The sequence below is a fragment of the Vanacampus margaritifer genome, chromosome 1, assembly GCF_051991255.1.
Source record: "Vanacampus margaritifer isolate UIUO_Vmar chromosome 1, RoL_Vmar_1.0, whole genome shotgun sequence".
In the NCBI taxonomy this organism is placed as follows: Eukaryota; Metazoa; Chordata; class Actinopteri; order Syngnathiformes; family Syngnathidae; genus Vanacampus; species Vanacampus margaritifer.
The window spans coordinates 7,351,638-7,373,525 of NC_135432.1; the positions used below are offsets into that span (position 1 = coordinate 7,351,638).

The 21,888-nt window shown below is 40.4% G+C and overlaps 1 protein-coding gene across 1 annotated transcript in view; it reads right to left on the reverse strand.

Annotated features, from left to right (window-relative positions):
* Positions 1–4,233: 4,233 nt before the first annotated feature.
* Positions 4,234–21,888, reverse strand: part of slc2a4rg (SLC2A4 regulator) — a 45,125-nt gene continuing 27,470 nt past the window's right edge. The window contains exons 3-8 of the mRNA XM_077571337.1: positions 20,731–20,831; positions 17,455–17,699; positions 14,548–14,648; positions 12,095–12,368; positions 11,272–11,402; positions 4,234–10,099 (exon numbers count right to left, since the gene is read on the reverse strand). Coding sequence (XP_077427463.1) covers positions 9,988–10,099; positions 11,272–11,402; positions 12,095–12,368; positions 14,548–14,648; positions 17,455–17,699; positions 20,731–20,831 — 964 coding nt within the window. The 3' untranslated portion in view covers positions 4,234–9,987. The remainder of the gene's footprint in view (positions 10,100–11,271; positions 11,403–12,094; positions 12,369–14,547; positions 14,649–17,454; positions 17,700–20,730; positions 20,832–21,888) is intronic.

Genomic DNA, 21,888 nt, shown 5'->3' on the forward strand with positions numbered 1-21,888 from the left:
TAGAAGTCAGTTTAGGGTTTCAAAGTAGGGTTTTGCTGATTTTATTTATTTTTACATATCTCTAATTTAGTTCACCCATTTATTGATTTATCTTTTATCTTATTCATATTTTATTTATTTGTATGCATTTTACCTGTAATTTGACTTTACTCATTTATCGATTTATTTTCATCTGATTCTGTTTTAGCTCCAGTGTTCCTCACAAAAATAGTCCTGTTTTTATGTTGTAATCTTACCTATGTGCGGGGTGTGGATCTTACCAAAAATAAGTATATTTAAGTATACCTGAAGTATACTCAAAATTAGTTTTTTTTTTTCTTGTAAGCAGGGCTCCAAATTAACTTTTTTTTTTAAAAAAAAAAAATATATATTTTTTTTGAAGCAGTAACAACAGTATGTCTATATGGCAGTATGTTACATGTTGTATATAAATACACTGATTCTGAAACATATAGTCAAGTGAATTGACTTACTCCCACACCAGCGCTCATTCAGCTGAATGGAAAGCTCCGCCTCCTTCATTAAAGTCAAAGGCTCGTACAAGGTCTGAAGCCACCAAACCCGGCAACCGCGAGGCGGGAGCCATCACCATTTTTTTTTTTTTTTTTTTTACCACAATCATTAAAAATCCTTCTACAAGTACATAATAAATTGTAAATATATACTTAATGTATATACTTAAGTATACTTTTAGTGTACTAAAATGGGCCAATTTAGTCCCAAGGAGTTAACTTAAAGTTGACTTTTAGTACAAGAATAAGTTTATTTTCGAGTATACATAAAGTATACTCTATATTATGTACTCAAAGTATACTTTTTGGTAAGGGTAGGTGCGAGGAAGGAGGGTTTTAAAATCAGGTTAGGGTTTCAAAATAGGGTTAGTATTGCAAAGCCTTAAGAGCAACTTTTAAAATGAACGTTCCGGACATCTCACGCAATCCGAATGTACGACTTTCTCAACACGAATAACAAATCTTGACAGCACATTTGTTCCATTTCTTTTTTTATTTTCTCATCCTCACATGATAGATGAGGCGATCGCATGATCAGCATCATACATGACATGATGCTCAGCCATCGGCGCTTGACATTCATATTGTACAAAATCTCCTGGCGAAGTCTCCCGCTGGCCGTGATGATGATGATGATGATGAAGATGATGACGAAGCCGACCGCTTACAATGCATCCCGCGTGGTCTGGCAGATGTTGGAACATTTATTCCATAGCCTTGATATCCAGGTTGTGCTTTTTTCCCCTATTAAGTGTACTAGTAAAATGACAGTCTTGTTTTTTTTTTGTTGTTTTTTTTACCAATAGTGCATACTAGTACAACCTTAAACTGGATATGAAGGATTTCGAATGATATCCAGCTTAAGGTCCATGCATGTACTATAGTGCACTCTTTGTCCTCACTCATAAGACAATTTGGTAGTAGAATGACTCATCCCCCCCCCTGCTACTAGTGCCATTGATGACCTACTAGTACAATCCATCTTAAAGTCCATGTAAGGAGCAGGACAACTTTGCCATATTGAGAAGACAACAACATGATACTAGTTAAGCCAAACTGTGCACTAGTTGATAACCTCACTATTGGACTATTGTGCACTACAAGGCCCTACTAGTAGCACCAAAATGCCCACTAGTGCTTTGCCTCAGTAACATGTAGTTGTATACTAGCATTAGTAGGACAAATTTGGGATCCTAGTAAAACAAAAACATGTTACTAGTGAGCCTCCTGGACCCAACAATCATTCGACTACTGTGCTGAATTTAGTGAGGACTATTAGTGCCACTTTTGTCCCACTAGTACACATGAAACCTAATTAGAAAAGCAAAACAAAAAAAAACTACTGTGCTGCACTAGTAACACGCCCTTTATTCTCACTAACAGAACAATCTTAGGATTGTAGAACTACATGAAACAAGTGATGCAAATAAGTGCACTAGTTGGCAACCTGACTAAACTACTGTGCACTAGTAGCACTTGTATGCTCTTCATCCTCACTTTGTCATTCTCGTAGGACATGTTACTATTGAGGAACTGCAACTAGCTAGACAACTAAATGACTCTGGTGCACTAGTAGCCACCTGAACCATACCGATAGCACCGAAAGGCCCACTAGTAGTGTTACCATCCGCTACACTATTATGCCCAAATTTTTGTACTAGTGTGCAGAAAATGCCACATAGTGTTGAGGGAAAAGAAAGTTCCAATACCGGTACATACTGGATATCAAGGATATTGATTGAATGCTCCACGCGTTGCCATGGTGACGGGCATGTTTACATTTCAGTAACACATGACTGTACAGAGAGGAATAACAAAAGCCCTTCAGATATCGTATCTGTGAAGCAAACATGCGAAATGACCTCAAAACTCAAGCGGACAAAAATCAACCAATCAATCAAAAAAAAAAAAAAAAAAATGCTCGCCAACCTCGAGAGAAAAGAAACGATGACGTCATGTGAGAGACGAAAGGAAGGAAGCGAGCGGAGCTGCCATTGTGATGCGTTATGTTCCATTTGGAGAAGCTTTGCTGCTGATGCGCATAAAAACTGACATAAAAAAAAAAAAGCAGCACAATTGTGACATATTTGGAAAAAAAAATGTATATGATGGCATCCTTGGTGCACATTTGAAGGGTTCCGTTAGCTTAATGTGCTGGTGTGGGGAAGGCACAATAAAGCTGGAGGGGAAAAACCGAGATGAAAAAGGAAAGAAGGGGACGACGGGAAGCCAGCTGATTCACATTCAGCCGAATATCCATGTACTAGTAGCCTCTTTGGCCTCACTAGCGAGATCATTTGGCACACTAGACCTGAAGACGAATATCGAGAATACCAAAAAATGACTTTTTAATATCCGTCATCCTTACTGATAGTCCTACTAGTGAAGCACTAGATGTTAACTAATAGAAATTCGGGTCACTAGTAGCACACAGTTTTCAAGTAGTGCAGTTTTGCCTCACTAGTAACAGGTAGATCTACTAGTCAAAAAGTTGTCTTCCTCATAGTGAAGCGCTAGATAATTAATTTTATCATGTCACTAGTAGCACACAGTTGTCAACTAGCGCAGTTTAGCCTCACTAGTAACATGTAATTGTTCTACTAGAGTAGCAACGTTGAGGATAAAGCGATAACTAGTACATGGACCTCTAGGTGGCTATCCTTGATTTATTTGACATCCACACCATTAGCGCTACTAGTGAAGCACTACGTGTTAACAACTAATACAATTTTGGGTCACTAGTAGTAAGCAGGTGTCATTTAGTGCAGTTTTGCCTCACGAGTAACGTAGTTGTTCTTCTAGTATGCCAAAGCTGTGTTGCGAGTCCTCTTAGTGAAACACTAGATGCGAACAGAGAATTTTAACATGTCACTAGTAGCACACAGTTGTCAACTAGTGCAATTTTGCAACATGTAGTTGTTTTACTAGAGTAGAAAAGTTGAGGACAAAGCAAGGACTAGTACATGGACCTTGGCCATTTTCACTGAAGCAACGCCCTTCACTCCCGGCTGTTTTACTGGATTTTGACTGATTTTGCCAGGCCCACAGAATATTGTGTTCTATTGCTATAAAAACATGGAACCTACAAAGAGAAATATTAGAGTATTTTCTTCCATCAGGAAAAAAAGTATATTTGTATCTTTTTCCATTTCGCAGCAAATAGCATCAGAATGTAAGTTTCATCATTATTCACAAACCTGATAAAAACTGTGGGTAAATTAGCTTGTTTTGCAACATGGCCCTGGTTGATCTCTTATATTCTGCTGCCTGTTTTTTTTGTTGTTGTAATAACTACCACTGCTTCAAGCATTTTCTTCAGTTCAGAGGCTGCATCAAAACCTTCTGTATGATCTAGCATTAAAAAAAAACATATAAATACGTCTTTGGGAGCATGGTCATGTTTAAAATAGAACGCATTTATACGTTTTTGGGAGCAAACGAGTTAAGGAGATGGAAGAAATGCTCAAACAGCTTTCCATAGTGGTCGTGAGGAAGACACCAAAAAGCTTCATTCCGTCTGTTGGAATGTGCAAGGCAGGAAGACGACAGCCGCTTGCTTGTCCCGCCTTGCAAACAACTTGACGACACAATAATAATAATAATAAAAAATCTAATCAAAAAAACAAAGCAGAGCTAGTGTGCAGAAGTTCACGTGAACGTTCAAAGGCGCCACAGCGGCGTTGAAACGTTTGGATGCCAAAAGTCACCAGTAGAGGCAGTATACAAACAAACAAAACAACTTTTATTTTTGTAAGTTTTACATTCAACAGGTTTTCTTTTTTTCCCCTCCCCGTGTCCTCAAAGCTAAAAAAAAAGATCTTAAAGCGCAAGTCAAGTCAGAAAAGTTCTTTGCAGTCAAATGTTTGATGTGCCCCGCACGAGTTTAAACACGGGATTATGATGAATATTTGTTTGTGGGATAGAAATTAAGCAGCAAAATACATGCGTTATTATTCATCTCAGGCGGCGGCCATTTTGCCACTTGCTGTCCACTGAAAATGACATCACAGCAAGCTGAGACCTCAGGCAATGTGATGTCATTTTCAGTCAAATTCAAATTCCGCAACGTTTAATCAGAATTCCACTTTTAGCCTCGAGGGGGAGCATAAAACATACGGTCAAGAATCTTTTTCCACTCGACTCCCCCCTGAAGACTAATCCACCCATTTTGAGCCATCCAAGGAGGCAGACATTTTATTTTGTACCGCCCCCCTACTGTCAAGCTCCTGTAAGAAAGCCTTGTGAACGTCACATGACCAAACCTCGAGAAAAGGTGAGTAGTGACGTTCACAATTCCAATTTTAGTCGATAGCCGGTGGCAAAAAGTGAATAAAATGCCGGCCTGGTGATTAAGTAATATTAATACAAAAATTCCATGATTAGACGAGTGGGAGCACATAGAACACGTTCTTGTAAAAGAAATGTTTCGACTTGACTTCTACTTTAACGTATGTTCACAACAGCTTCTCAAATCGACGTAAAAAAAAAAATATTCGGAGCATCTGTGCTGTAAAAAAAAAAAAAAAAAAAAAAAAGTTTCCTTTTAATATAAGAAAGAAACAACAACAACAAAATATATGAAAACGCGTCAGGGTTCGCTTCATGCTGCATATGTACAAAAACAAAAGTCCTGAAGCTGTCCGTCTCGTGTCCGCTAACGCCAACCGACGCTCGCCATCGGCGCTCTCCCGTCGTCTTTGTGTGTGTCAATGAATCACGATTGGCAAAACAAGCAAGCTCAGTTCGACGCGGTCAAAGTGACACCGCGGCGGGCTTGATCGTCACCGGCCACATTTTAGTGCAACACAAAAAGGAGGAGCGCGACACGCTTGAGCTACACGTGCTGGTGGAGGAAGATGGAAAAAGTGCTGGCTCAAAAGTCCCAGGGCCGACGTGGGGTACCGGCACGCACGTAACGTGCGGCTCAGCTGCATACGTGGAAGTGCAATCGCCACGTAAATCAGGGGTGTCCAAAACCCGGCCCCACGTCCATTTTTTAGCAGTCTGCAGGCGGCATTTACTCAAGCTAACATTTGACGTGGCCCTTAAGTTCAAAAATGGATGAATGAAAACGTGACGACTACAAAATTGCTTTTATAAGCGCTTTTCTACAGATGCAAAGATGCAAAGGAACTATTTACAGCCAAAAGAGCAAGAAAATGTTGGTTGTACACAGTGGTGCCTTGAGATACGAGTTGAATTTGGTACTTGACCTTGGTTGTAACTCAAAACACTCATATTTTAAATGATCTTTTCCGGCTGAAATGAACCAAATTGCCATTATTAATTCATTCCAGCTTCCCCCCCCCAAAAAAACACAAACAAATTGGTGGAATGTGTATTTTAACTCATTCACTGCCATTGACGGCTATAGACGTCAAAAATGAATTTGAACTATTTCTATTAGTTTTCCACTTTTATTAATAAGAATATGAAAACCTAAAAAAAATATATATATATATATATATTGTACGTTTAGAACAGATATAACATTTGTGATTAATCCTGAATTAATTATTGAAGTCATGTAATCAATTACAATGAAAAAAATGTATTCACCTGACGTGATTTAAAATTTTAATTGTAATTAATCGCATGACTTCACTAATTAACTCATGATTAATCAAAAGTTTTATATCTGTTCAATAAAAAATAATAGGTTTTCACACTCTTGTTAACAAAAGCGTAAAAATATTTTTAACTAATAGAAATAGTTCAAATGAATTTTTGACGTCTATAGCCGTCAATGGCAGTGAATGAGTTAATGAGGAAACAGATTCTACACTACTCAACTCTATGACAAATAGTTTTTGTGGATTACAGAGAAGCTATGTCAATCGCCATGTATACTGTATTTGTTTATCTATATGATACTGCCCCCCTGGTGGCTATTGTTGGCACAACAGAAGGAGCAGCACCGTCCATTGAATTGGAGCAAAAAATGTGGCCAAAAAAAAAAAGAAGCTAAAATCTTGACTTTCTGTTGAAGTATGTCATTAATATTGGCTCTTTTAATGTAATATTATAGATACGTTTTTTTTTTTTTTTTTTTTTTGTTAACGAATTAATGCCATTTCAATTCAATTCAACAATTGGGAAACGATGAAATTTGAAATGAAAGTGTTATGAGCCACTAATGTGATCATGGACAGAAGTGAACTCTTATCCCAAGGAACCACAATACAGTAACTACATTTCGCAACGTTACTTCATATTTTGTGCTCAGGTAAAACCATGTCTTACATAAAAATAAGGCTTTGGTGCCACCTGGTGGCACCTCGGTGCCAAGCGCATATGTTGAACTAAGAGGAGCTTCATTTTGTCAGGCCATAACTTTGTCTAATAAAAAAAAAAAAGTGCTTTGCCACAATATTGTGGCTTTTACATTACAAACTATTTAGTGTGGGGTCAATTTGGATTGATTGGTTGCTTTTAGTGTCTTGAATAAATTAAGTCGAACAATAACAAAATGGCCTCGTATCTTTTGATGTTTGTGTATGCGGCCTTTGGTGGCAAAGGTTTGGACACCCCTGCTTGACGCGCATGCTGGTGGAGGAGATGTACAAGTGCTTGTCTGCGTTGGTGACAAGTGGTAGGAGCGCGCACACACAACGCACATCGGGAGTCATGCGAGGCGGTGGGAAGCGCAATCACGGTGCCGGCGAAGGTCCGAGGATGGTGAAGAAAGGTCAGAATCAAGCACGGGACAGCTCACGAGTCGGTACTGCAGTGGTAGGAACGCGACTAAAAAAAAAATAATTAAAAACCGGGCCTGATCATTTCAGCTGATGAGGACCACAAAGTGAAGATGACGAAGATGATGATGATGATGATGAGAGGCTTTTCAACCTCAATCCCTGACGTCTCATTTCTCACATCGGGCAGCTGCCCTCATACACCATTTTTTGGGGGGAAACGGAACAATCTCTTGGAAATCGCGTGTGTACAGAAAATGCAGAAGCAAAAAAACGTGTCTGCGCAGTGCAATGTAGTGCAATTGGATTCAGGTCAGTATAGCTTTCCTTTTTCTTATGTTCTTATCATTGGCACTTTGTGAGGTTTCTGTCCGTTTCCAGGTCAGCCAATCACAGGACGAGAGAGAGTTAGCTTATCATTTTACTGGACTTAAAAAACAAAAAACAAAACGTGGAGCAAGACCAGAGGGGAACTGACGAGATTCGATACGTGCACTTGGGCAGGCATCAAGAGAGGAAGGGGTTGTTTCCATGGCGACAGAGGTCAAAGGTCACAGTGCACCTGCTCGGATAAGCATGTGTATGTGTCACGTTTCCACGATGGTGGCGGTCAAATTTGCGCTGGAATTTTTTTTTGATCCTCCGTCACTGTGCCAGTTTCTAAAATTCCAAAATAAGCAACAATTAAGTCAAATAAAAGAAGGACGACGATCTAAGTTGCTAAAGAGGGGATACGTCAAGAGCTTCGTGGGTCGTTCAATGAAGGAATTGTACAATAATTAGCAAAACATGTCAATCTTTAGGGGGGGGGGGGGAAACGTAACAAACTACAGAGATTAGCAAATCTACTTTCATCACGAAAATCACCAACGAGAGCCATTCGGCTTCATTCAGCCAATCACAAAGCTGCCTGATACTTGGATAGAAATGTCTCGATTGTCATTGGCTGTTATTCTCCGCAGCTCTCGCGCGTGGCTTGGACCTCCAAGAGGAATTGCAAATAGATTTGTCATTCAATAAAGAAAATCCCCAATTAACTAATAATCTAAAAATCTATCAGCAAGGTGTAATCTGGGAAAAAAAGTATTTTTTTTTTATAAATCAAGTACAATGAAAAATTTGAATCGTTTGAACGTAACAACTCTCAACTTCAAGGATTAAAAACACAAGAAATGTTCCAGTCAAGTCAGTCTCTGCATTAAAGAACTGGCTTACAAACAGGAAGGGATGGCCGGCTCACTACGTACAGTGGACAGAGAAAGTCTACACACCCCTGTTCGGATGCCAGAGTTTGCCACATCCGAAAATGAAATGAAGACAAATTATTGATGTGACCTTTAACCTGTACAACTCAATTGGAACAAACTTTTCAAGAGGCAAAAATGATGGTCAAAATGTTCACATATTCATTTCAAGTTTTTTTTTTCTTTCCGTTTCAAGATTATTCTTCCACCTTGCCATTATTGCCACTAGTGATGAGAAAATAAAGCTTCATGAAGCTTCATGAATCACTTACAATATTTTTTTTTAGTCCTCTAGCTGATGCTCTTGGTTTAAAGATAAAGGCTAGTAAGTAGAAATTGAACTATAAATATCGCAAGTGCTTCTCGAAGCTTCATTTGTCCAATGACAGTGGAAAATGTTTTGAACGTATGATCTTGCTCTCATTTTTTACATCACAGAAACCTGGCATTTGAGCACGGGTGTGTAGACTTTTTATATCCGCTGTACATCAGTCGAACGGGGTTGCGTGCGCGGGGGGGGGTTCGAAAGGGCAGTTACGTATAATTCACGGTGACGGGAAACAATCTCTCGCCAGAATCTCACAACATCAGCTGTCAAATGAAAAACAAAGAAAACCCGAACTTTTCCGCCTCCACTCGCTCACCTTAACGACGACGACGACGGGAAAGCAAGAAAGACAAAATATTCGACGAGTTGTAATCCTGCTGATTGCACGGCGCAACTGCAAGTTGCTTCAGCACGTCCATGCTGAAAATAAACTCTATAAGAAACATTTCCTCACTCTCAGGCTTACAGTGATACTCGTAAAAGTCGACTCGTTTCTTCAAGGTGCAAATCTTTACATTAAAGAAGAGGCGGGAAATATATTTTTTTATACTCTGTACATCTCTTGAGCGTATTTTGGAAGGTGAAAGGGGAGAAATCGTATTTTTGTACCACGTGGCGTGAGGGTTTTGTGCATCGTTGCAAAACGTGACGATAAATGTCTAGGTAGCGCTTCAATGAAAGCTTGAAAGAATGCACAGGTGGAAGAGGCGTGTCAACGCCGGCGTCCATGACGGCTGCGGCAAAACTGACCACGGTCGGACGCGGCTGCAGTGACACCGATACGCTACGAAGGTTTGTCAACTCGTCAACAATAGCTTACAATGCTGCTAGTGTGACCAACTCGGTATACCAAAAATAGTCGTTTTTACACATTGAGTGGAAAAAAGTGAAAAATCTCAACGTTCCGAATTCAAATGGAAGTTTCTGTCCCCCGTTTTTTTTTTTTTATCAACAGTGAGCGAGTGAAAAGTCTCAGTCTTAATAAAAAAAGTTTCAAAACCAGCAGAAAGTTCCTTTTTCTCCATTTTTTTGTTTTTTTTTCGTGCGTAATGAGTAGAGAGCAAAGTCAAACCTCCCGTTGCTCTGCAGGAGGCAGCGCTGAGAAGCAGAAGAAGAAGAAGAAGAAGAAGAAGCCTGACCCAGCGCCAAATAGCGCCGCTCGTCTTGCCGGCCGAGGGGGCGGGGAGACTGAAAAAGGGGAGGGCTCTTTAGTCGGTGAATCTCTGACAGGCCTTCTTCCAGCGACAGGCCGTGCACCACATCTCTTTCTTCTCCATGCCGTACACCTTCCGGCACTTCTTGGCCTCCCCGCGCGGTTTCCTTCGGGACGGCACACGTGAAAGCTTTTAGTGCACAAACAAATGCTCACTGCACATGTCGAACCAGGGGTCACCTGCATTGGGTCACCGGCGAGCCTACTCTAGAAAGCTCACCGGTTATGTCGCAATTTGAAAGTGGAAACATTTGCAGAAATTTATAGAAATCAAGTGTTGCATGTTGATATTTATCTTTTTCTGCCTTGTTCAATTATGTTGATCATTCAGGTGGAAAATCATTAACTCATTCACTGCCAGCCATTTTCAAACATGGAACCTACAAAAAATTTTTAGAGTCCCTTTTTTCATTAGGAAAAAAAAAAACAACCTGTTTCCATTTTGCAGCAGTTAGCATTAGAGTATAGCTAAGTTTCATTATTATTCACAAATCTATTTAGAATAAGAGTAAATGGTAGGGGTGGGAATCTTTGAATGTCTCACCATTCGCTTTGATTCCGATTTTTGGGTCTGCGATTCGATTCAGAATCGATTTTCGATTCAGAACGATTTTTGATTCAAAGTGGTTTGCTTGACAATGACTTTTGCTTCAATTTATGGATGTGCAAGGAATCGTAATGATCTACTCCAGTCTGACTCGCTAATGCTAATTAGCACGCTACTCGCGGTACTTTTATCACTCAAAAGAACGGCTCCACGCTGTAAAAAAATCTTATTATAATAACTTGATCGTGACTTTTTCCTTCTACTTTCTAATGTGGCTACAACTTAACAGTGTATTAGACCGCGTGGAATCACACTGCCCCTAAGTGGCTAAAATCGGGTACAACATGAACAGCGCTCCAAATAAAGGCACACACAGACAATAATAAAATATAAAACATTTTTTCTAGGTTTTCATACTTTTGTTAACAAAAGTGGAAAAAATGTTAAACTTATAGAAATAAAGTGCATTTTTGACATATATAGCCGTCAATGGCAGTGAATGAGTTAAAATAAACTACTACAAAAATATAAAATTTGCAAAATAAACAATTTAACATGTAATTTGTTGCCTAAAATATTTAATTAATCATAAATACGTTATAAACAATAACATTTGTAAACGATCAAGAACCATTATTACAATTTTTAACACATTTAGAATGCTACAAAGAAAATTCTATATGTACTTTCAAATACAAGGCACAATGGCAAGAGGAGCTCATCGGTGCGTACCTGTTTCCTGACGCTGATTTGGGCGTGGGCATGATTAAAGCCTGGTTTTTGTTAACGGTGCCATTTGTGCTGGACGACGGCTGCCGCTTTTCCACGATACTCACTGTGCGCACGTGAGTCACCGCGGGCCCCTGCGCATACAAGACACAAGTACAACTTGATTTCTTGCGGCTAGCTATGCATCAGTCAAATTTACAACATGATGAGACTAAAAAAATAAATAAAATAAAGTTTTATCCATTTTGGAATAAAAAAGTGAAATGAATGGAATTGGTCTATTTAAAGTTACAAGCAGGTGTGCACACTTTTGCAACCATATGATTCCAGTGGCTTATTTTTACTTCTCTTTTGAAATATTAAATTTTTTTCCTCCAGTGAGTTTTACAGGTCACAAAATGGTGGAAAGCGTTCAATGTTATAAGGAATGTGATTATGCAACAGCGTTAAAAGGTTAAATGTTGTTTTATGAGGCTGCTTGCCGGCTACTTTCGAGGTGCCCTCGAGCAAGGCACCGTTTCTCACCCCACAGCTGACTTGGGCCCTTTAGGGAACATAATCAGTCAAACAAATGTAAATTTATAACAACTCTGACTTTATTCTCTGTGTGAACTTTAGTTTATTATTACAGGAAACTTTCTTCACTTTATCATTCTGGAAGAACCGCCCACGCTGCTGAGCTGTAGCTGACCTAAGACTTTTTTTTTTTTCCCACGCTGATCTCCAAGACCGCCTCGGCTCAGTGCACCGCATTTGCAAAAAAAAGTGATAACATTGTCTCCGTGGGTGTGAGCGTGCGCGCTATCCATCCCGCGGCGTGACCTACCTGGTAGGCGTGGTCAGTGCGGATGTGGCAGAGCGTGGAGGGAGCCGATTGGCTGAGCAGTGTGGGGGCGTGGCTGTGCGCCCCGTTCATGCTGATGCGCTCCGAGTGAGGGACGTCGGCGAGCGGCGGCGGGAAGATGGGCGGGGGGCCGGCCGTGGTGGGCGAGGTGGGCGTGAGGCTGGACAAGCCCTCCGTCAGGCTGTCCATGTTGACCTCGATCTCCGAGTAGTAGAAGTCCTCCTCGCCGTCGCTGTAGTCCGAGTCGCTGTTACGCCTGAAAGGAAGTCGCCACAAGCCATTCTGTTTATCTTTGAACTTTGCGATTCAATTTCTAAATTTCTTGTCCTCATTAGGGTTGCAGGTGAAGCCTATCCCAGCTGACGTTATTGACAATTAGGCATGGGCGGATAACCGGTTTGACGGTTTACAGACTGTTTCAAAAACTCTCCAGAAAAAAAAAGAAAAAAAAAACTCAAAGTCTGAATAACCACAAAAAATGTTTTTGGAGGTGGACTTTAAAGCAGGGCACAATATGATTGGCTGCCTGCACGGATCGCTAATTGAGCTGCTTCTTTGAAGTTAATGGTGGGAGACCTGGAAGCCCCCCCCCCCTTTTTTCTTAGCTTAGCAGAAAGGGGAGGGGTTAAAACACAGGAGTCCAGATTCCTTTTACGTACTGATGGGAAAATGAAGCATTTTTAATATTTTTTAATCCTCTAAATGGTGCTTTTGGTTTAAATATAAAGGCAAATTCAATTTAATTTGATTACATTTTCACTGTATCTCTAAACCAATAGTGCCAGTTAGAGGAGTCAAAAACTATCACAAGTTCTTCATGAAGCTTCATTTGCCCATCACTACGTGACGGATGCCCGAACAAAAAACATGGGGCCAGTGAGTGCTAGTTAGCCCCAAGGACAACATGAGTAGCCTACAGACCTGTTTTAAAAACAGCTCACCAGTGATGGGACACTTACTAAGAATAATTAAAACAGAAGATGTTTATAATGTATTTATTTTAACTTAACATGGTACACAATTCTAAATTTACCAAATAGTTTACATTTTGTTTAAGAATAAGTTATTTGGAGTCAATATTCATTTTCAGTAAAAGGGAAGATTACAAAAAACTCTTAACTTTGCTGAGATGTCATTGTATGTTTATTGAACTACTTTTCGGATTGATAAAATGTTGAAGCTTTTTTTCTTAGACTAAACACTTTGTTTTAAAATTCTAACAAAAGTTCAGGGAGCTCACAGGCTCTTCAGGATGCCTTAAAAAGTGAAATGAAAACTTAAGCAAGCAAATAGTTCGCTTAATTTCAACAGTGGAAAAAAAAAGTTTTCCAAAATTTGAAATAACTTAATGTTAAACATAAAAAATAAAAAAATAAAAATAAATAAATATATATTTCCATGAAGTTTACACAATTTTAAATTGGCATTTTATCAGCTTTCAGATTTTAAAAAAAAAGGTCGATGCCGATATTTATCAAAACGCTACACAATAATATTTGATTAAATGACCACAGCAGTCAAAATTGAGTTATTATCTTTGTCAAGGCACAACTTGTGTTAAAGGTCTGAACTGCAATCAATTTCACCGATGCTGAAGTTATGACCAGTGTTATGAAGGTCCTTGCCCGCAGGTGGCAGTAGAAGGCAAATTGCACATGAAAGTCACAAGGCTAACAATACAAACTACATCATTCATTTTAGACAACATGTGATTGTCTTACAATATTGTGTTTGTTTAACATTTAGATTCAGGCAATGATACAAAAATATGCTGTACATGAGCAACATAGTTAGTGACATTACTGGTAAAATATGAATTAGGAAGCCCTCTGATGCTCTTCCAACGTTAAATCACATTTCCTCTACACCCTCGTCTTCTTTGCCATGTAGTGATGACTTGTATGAGCCAAAATACAAAACAGACTTTCTGACTTTTCATCTTTGCCAGAGATGCATTCTAAATATATACACAGTCACTATAAAACAGAAACGATAACTAAGCTGAGTCGTTGATTTCACAAGGTCACTATCAGAAAGACCGGCAATTTTTTTCATCCATGTTGGTTTTGGTCCGGTTTCTTTGATGCTGTATCAACATGGTCAACGGGGTCGTTGAAACCACTGGATCTTGTTCAGTCCACTCTCATGCATGTAGTTCAATAGAACTAGCATTAGCGGTAGCCACCGTTATGCTTACTCACGTCAAACAGTACTCAACATGACAAGGTTACTTTTTTTTTTTATTATCATTATTATATTAAGTGTGGTAGCACTGTGAGCTCAAAAGGCCTGGATGCAAAAACCTTGGCAGTTGGAATTCTGCCATTTCAAAGGCAAAACAGATTTGTGTCTTACTGTAAGAGTGTCGCCAGTTTCGGTTTTGACTTAACTGTTACAGGCTTATTAGCATACAGGACAGAACCGGACCAACTCACCCCAGGTGGACGGTGCGGATGTGCCGCTGTATTCCTGAGGAGGTGCTGAGGACCTTTTCACAGTTCTTCCACAAGCACTTGAACATCACCTTCATGGAGTTCTGAAAGAAGTCAGAAGATTTGGGGACGTCACGTGAAAATGATAGGCTTCCTTTTTAACTCATTCACTGCCATTGACGGCTATAGACGTCAAAAATGAATTTGAACTATTTCTATTAGTTTTCCACTTTTATTAATAAGAATATGAAAACCTAAAAATATATATATATATATTGTACATTTAGAACAGATATAACATTTGTGATTAATCCTGAATTAATTATTGAAGTCATGTAATCAATTACAATGAAAAAAATTTATTCACCTGACGTGATTTAAAATTTTAATTGTAATTAATCGCATGACTTCACTAATTAACTCATGATTAATCAAAAATTTTATATCTGTTCAATAAAAAATAATAGGTTTTCACACTCTTGTTAACAAAAGCATAACAATATTTTTAACTAATAGAAATAGTTCAAATGAATTTTTGACGTCTATAGCCGTCAATGGCAGTGAATGAGTTAACATTTACGTCATCAGCAAACTTTGTGTTGGCTCGTTAGTCGGCCGCTGATGAGATTTCAATGAGAGGATATGATCCATGACGCTCGCCGACAGATTCCTCTGGCAGCCCCAAAACAAAGAGGACGTTGAGGCGTATTGAATGATGCCCTACAGGGGGTCTAGATTTGTGTCTATTACAACAGCCAGCTGCTGAAACAGACTTTATACGGTAAATGAAAAGATCAGACAAACGGGGTATGTTATCCGCTTTCAAATCCTTGAAAATGAGAAGAATAAATGCACTTTTCTGATCACACGCTGTGAGTGCCAATTGGGCCCATCTGTTGATATTTGACTTTAATTTCATCTCACTTGAAACATAAAACAAAGTAGACATTTATGGTGTTTCTTCTGCCTGCCCGCCAATGACATAAAGTCATCTTTAGTTGTAGTAGTTTCGTTTCCATCAAATGATGGCATCGAGTAGCGGCCATCTTCATTTCCTCAAAACACTTCCATCTCCTACCGGCTCGCTCCTCAATCAATCTCCTCCCGACTTGATGAAATTTCTGGTGGGAGGTGTTAGCATGTAAACAGAAGAGCGAGGAGTTTGCAATTAGATAAATGAGATGAGCCCCGATTGTAGAGTTGGCTGCAGTGCTAATTAGCAAACCCCGCTAGCCAATTTTCCATTATATCATTCATGATCAGTTCGCTGCCAGTTTGAAATAAAGTCCTGTTGTTTACTCGAGTGATGTTTTTTTTTTTTAAGAAATCTGAGTCATCAATTATTTGAAAGAAAAAAAAAGTCAACAGATGAATCCATTTTCAAAAATGGCAAGAGGAGAGCAGAATGTTGTTTTTCTCAATCGATTAATTTCCTCTTTTACGTACGAGGGGCTGGCAGCCGTCCCGTGAGCAGGCACCGACCTGCCCCCGGTGCTAATGAAAGACGGTGGGTGTGTACTTTCGGTATCTTTCAACAAGCTCTGGAGAAGATCAGGTGAGGAGGGGGCGAGGAGAGTTAACCCCTACGCGGCTCCGGCGTGTTACGACTGCTCGAGTGCTTCTAATGAAACGTTTAAATGATGCTCATAAACACTTGGCAGCAAAGCTCGTAAGTCCGACAAACACAAATCACCTCAACCAATCGGTTACGCTGAGGGCGGCAACATACGTGTTTAACAATCTACTTAAGGCTCTGCCAAGAAAGGAATCAAAGACATTGTTGCACTTCCAGGGTTGACGTGGAAATACTTGTCATGGCCGTTCTTCGCAGCCTAAACGCTTTGATAAAGCATTTCCCTTGAAACATTTATCCGGCGGTTTGTGCATCACAACGCTTTTTACGGCCGCCCCGCTCCAACGAGGCCCAACAGTCGACGCCCACAGATTGCGCAGCCTATGTACACTCCTCCAAGGAGGAAATATTACCAGAGGAAATATTGAGTTTCATTTCGCCACATGCTGTTACTTTGTGCCTCTGTCCTTGTATGCCTCGACATTCCTCATTTATATGCATCACTTAAACCTTCTGTTGCGTCTGCTTAAACTCCACGTCTGTGTCTTTTCTCTCGTTCAGACTCGAGCAGCACAGCTCACTGTTTTTTAAAAAAAAAAACAGCTGTCAAAATCAAAGCTTGATAAATTACTGAAAAAAGTAAGAAAAGGAGAAGTGAAATAACAGGATCCATCAACCACGCACAGTCATGGGTTCTAAAACTGCATTGTTAACTTTTTTTGTGAGCAGTCTCTTTTATTTTGATAATCTGCGTCAGAACATGATTGGCTGCCTGCAGGTATCGCTAAATGACCTGCTTCTTTGAAGTTAATGGTGGGAGCCCAGCAGCCCCCCCCCTCCCCTTTTTTTTTTTTTAGCTTAGCAGAAAGGGGAGGGGTGAAAACAAAGGAGTCCTGTCAAAAACTATCACAAGTTCTTCATGGAGCTTCATTTGCCCATCACTACGTGACGGATGCCCGAAGAAAAAACATGGGGCCAGTGAGTACTAGTTAGCCCCAAGGACAACATGAGTAGCCTGCGGACCTGTTTTAAAAACAGCTCACCAGTGATGGGACACTTACTAAGTTAATAATTAAAACAGAATATGTTTTTAATGTATTTATTTTAACTTAACATGGTACACAATTCTAAATTTCGCCACATGTTGTTACTTTGTGACTCTGTCCTTGTATGCCTCCTCGACATTCTAACTATCCTCATTTATATGCATCGCTTAAACCTTCTGTTGCTTCTGCTTAATCTCCACATCTGTGCTAACTTTTTTTTGTGAGCAGTCTTTTTTTTTTTTGTATAATCTGCGTCCGAACATGAGCACCACATGCAGCCGGCGGCCCCACCTTTCGTTTGCGAGGTATCGGGTCCTCAAACATGAAGTGCGTGCTCTCCGTCACGTCCTCGCTGACATCATCTCCCTGCGACGAGAGCAGGAAGTTCTTGTTGGCGTCGTTGGACAGAGGCGGCGAAGGCGTGGAGGGCACCGATTGGTCGCTGGCATCCCAGCTCCAGTTGCCGCTGGTGGAGCTGCTGTAGCTGGCTGAAAGCGCCTCCTTCCAAGCACGAATCGCCGGCTCCGGAACTGCAGCTGAAAGGATCCACACTGGGTTGATTGAAGGTCGCACAAAAACAGGATTTTGTCTCCTAGTATTGCACAAAAAAGCAACTATGACAAACAAAGATGCGACACATAAGTAGGGATGTAATAATAATGGCAATATTGTGATATCAAGATATTCAAATTGCCACAATATCATATTTATCATGTTACGATATTAACTCATTTGCTCTCAGCCATTTTTACTGAAGCAATCCCCTTCGCTCCCGGTTGTTTTACTGGATTTTGACTGATTTTGCAAGGCCCACAGAATATTGTGTTCTATTGCTATAAAAACATGAAACCTGCCGAAAGATTAGAGTTTCTTCTTTCATCAGGAAAAAAAGTATATTTCTATCAGTTTCCCTTCTGCAACAATTAGCATTAGAATATAATTAAGTTTCATCATTACTCACAAATCTGTGGGAAAAACAGCATGTTTGCAACGTGGCCTGGTTTATCTCTTATACTCTGCTGCCACCTGCTGGCCGTTTTTGCAATAACTACCATTGCTTTACCCGTTCTCTGCAGTTCAGAGGCTGTATCAAAGCCTTCTGTATGCTCTAGCTTAGAAAAACATGGGGGGGGACATATAAATATGTCTTTGGGACACTGGTAGTATTTGAAATTGAACACATTTATCCGTTCTTAGGAGCAAATGAGTTAAAAGCATCTCACCTGTTAAAAAAAAGGCCAGGTTTTTCATTTGTGCTGTTCCAGCACCCTCTGGTGGTTAGTTTATCAGTGCAGATTAATTTTAATTAGGCATGTTTTGGCCACCGAGCGGGGAGGCATGGCTCAGTGGTAGAGTGGTCGTCTAGCATCCGTGAGGTTGTGGGTTCCATCTTCACCCGTGGTGACCATGTCGAAATGTCCTTGAGTAAGACACTGAACTCCGATTTGCTCCCAGTGCTGCTTTTGCTTAATTTGTTACCATTTCAGAGCAACGATCCTCATCTGATAGTTCGGGATACGGGAGTAGGACCTGCTACAGAATGAGTGGCTCGTCAGCAGGTGGTAAAAAAATTACAGGGGTCCTAGATTTACGACTGTAGTGCCATATAATGTTTAAAGGTTGCAAATGGCACGTAATGAACTAGTTTGCGCAGCGGCGTAATTGACATGGTGGTCTTGAGTTCTTTACGGGTGCACTTTTCTGCACCCTTTCCTTTCCTAAATAGAAGACAAACTCTTGATGTTACACTCAAGAAGAGGCCAGTGCCAAGAAAAATAAATTTTATGGCCATATTCTGCGCAAAATGTGATATTTTATTTTACCGTAATCATTTTTGTACATGCAGTTGTCATGTTCATCATTAGTTTATTGATGAGGTAAAAATGTAATATACTCGTATGTTTTGAAAGGCTACTTTTAAATAATACATTATCATTATTGTTCTTGACTTCTATAAAAGTGGGTCGCCGTGTAGCAACAATAGAAAACGAGGGTCCAAGTGTGACAACAGTTGAGAAGCACAGCTTTAGAGACACCAACTGCGTTTGCACACGGGGGCATGTGATTATTTTATGCACAACATCAATAAACAACTTAATATAGTTCATAATGTATACTTATAGGGGTGTCAAATTCATTTTAGTTAGGGGCTACATCTGCCCCAATTTGATTTCAAGCAGACCAGAGCAGTATATTCATGGCCTAATTAGCTATAGAAATAACAACTAATGGAAAATTATGAATTATACATTAAATGACTGCTATACGTTCACTGAACACCAAAATATGTTTTTTCAATTTTACCCCTTTTTTTTAACTAGTTCAGAGTTGCTAATTTATCAAAATATATATATATATAAAACATACTCCTGGGCATTCTGCAACATGATATGAAATAGATTAACAAAAAAAACCCACAATTTTACCATCTGATGGTTTGCTGAGAAGATGGTTTTGTTTGGATTGATTTCCAGCTCAACAAAACAGCATGTTGCCAGCCATCTTGTCACCACCACTCTGGCTCATGTAAGTGCAATATTCATCCACTAGATGGCCCCATGCAGGGGTCAGAAGTGGCACTCTGGACTTTTGAAGTTAAATTTGTAAAAAAAAAGAAAAAAAAAGGTCTTTGTTATTTGAGTAGCAGAATTTATAGGGGCCAAATTTGACCCCGTGGGTTCTCCAGGGTTCATTTATAAGATAAGATACATTAGTCCTGTCCAAATTCACCATGGTTTATCCTCCCCACGGAGGCTACATGAGGGGAGGAGGAGGGTTTGAGGATCCAGTCTTGCGAAAGGTCCTTCGGAGGACGCAGCCTACGAATTTGGACACAGCTTTAGTTTGCTCCTGAAAGCTGGCATCTTTTAGCCTTCACTTGTGCCTCCATATCAGCTGTCAAATCCTGAGTAGCACTCAATTTCGGAACGTCATCTAAGTGCTAAAATGGCCGTTTCAGTGGTCGTCGAACACCAGTGGAAAATAAATAACAGTTGCTTTTATTGAAAACTGGCAGTTAATGTGTTCTTGGCCTGGATTAGACCCCCCACCGACGGCCGCGGGCTGTACACGTGACACCCCTAACATGCTCTATACTTTATGAACTATAGTAAGCACAGCGATATACACAGTATGACCCAAGTGTTGCTTATATTGTAATATGTCTCCGATCTACTAAAAGTATGCAGTCGATGTGCCAGTTTGCCCCTTAATGCAACCCCATTTTGTTTATCACGCTTAACTACGCCCAAAGTGTTCTTAGCCGAGGGCAAATGGCAATTTCAAACGTAACGCACAGAATAAAATATTTATCATCTCGTCAGGAAGTACACCTCCCATGTTGACTCATTGGGAGGAAAGAGCCACGGTTTAAGTTAAGCTAAAAAAAAAAAAAAAAAAAAGCTGCCAGGACTTTGACCGTCTGACAGGGTCGTCATGGCGATGACAAACAAGCACAGCAAAATGGCGGTGCGGTGATAAGGTCGCGACTTAACGGTGGGCACGTGACTCCGTCAGTATTTGGTTTTCGGGGAGACTCAAAATGCCAAATCAGAGGCGGAGCGTTACCTGTCGGCGTGGAGGACGGGCAGAGCACCAGCGGGGACGTGGACAGCGATGTCAGGACGGCGGCGGCCATCACCTCCTTATCAGCATGACCTGAGGGCTTCCTGCGCAACACACACACACACACACACACACACACACACACACACACACACACACACAGGCCGACAAGGTTTAGGTGCTGTTCCAAATTTATTTTCTTAATTTTTCCCTGGAGAGCTCAGTATTGTTCATTCGGTAATTTTACCGATTTGACATGTCATTATCATTGCTCTCTTTTTAAAAAAAAACTATTTATGTATTTTTTTTATTAAAAAAAAAATTATTATTATTTTATTTTTTTTGTATGTGGGTGAGAATGTGTATGTGCGTATGTGCGTGTGTGCGTGCGTGTATTCATTAGTTCACCTAAAACCTATTAAAAAATCCCATACCGTTCCAAATTTCTTGATACGACTGCTTATTCGATTAAGGACGCTCAGGCCGTCACCGGAGACCAGCACAGAGCGCCAAACAAACAACAGCCCGAGGACAGGCAGATATGAAATTACAAGACAAAGAGATGCAAACAAACAAACAAACAAACACACAGCCCCCCCCCCACCCCCCCCTTCCAAACGCCCACTCCCGTCTTCCAGTTCAGTTACGAGGCATAAGAGCTCGAACCATATTTACGCGGCCCACTTGGACAAGCACAAAAACAAACTCCTAAAGTTAGATGCGTGCTGACAGTAAAACTTTCCAACTCACTTCCTGTTGTCCTTGAAAGCAAAACAGGGAGGAAGATATATTTAAGGCTGCGCCAAGAATTCCTCAAAACACACACGCACACACACCGATGTGTTTGTCAGGCGAATTATTGAATTAATTGCTAAATAGCCACCATGTGGTTCACATGCTACACGTATGCGTCTTAAACATCCATGTTTGAATGTAAACGGCCACCACGGGAGCAAACCAACAGACCGGAATCTGCACGTTTTGTAGCTTTAAGAGCCCCATGACCCGCCCCCAGACTTCTCTCCGCCGCAACCAGAGTAAACTGGTTTGAGGCATTCTCTCAGCCAAGCCCTAAGCCCTGGCCCAGATTCACTACGAGTCTCTGTGCAAACACACAAAAACTTCACTGCGGGCTCCACAAACACCAGCACAAGCACACGG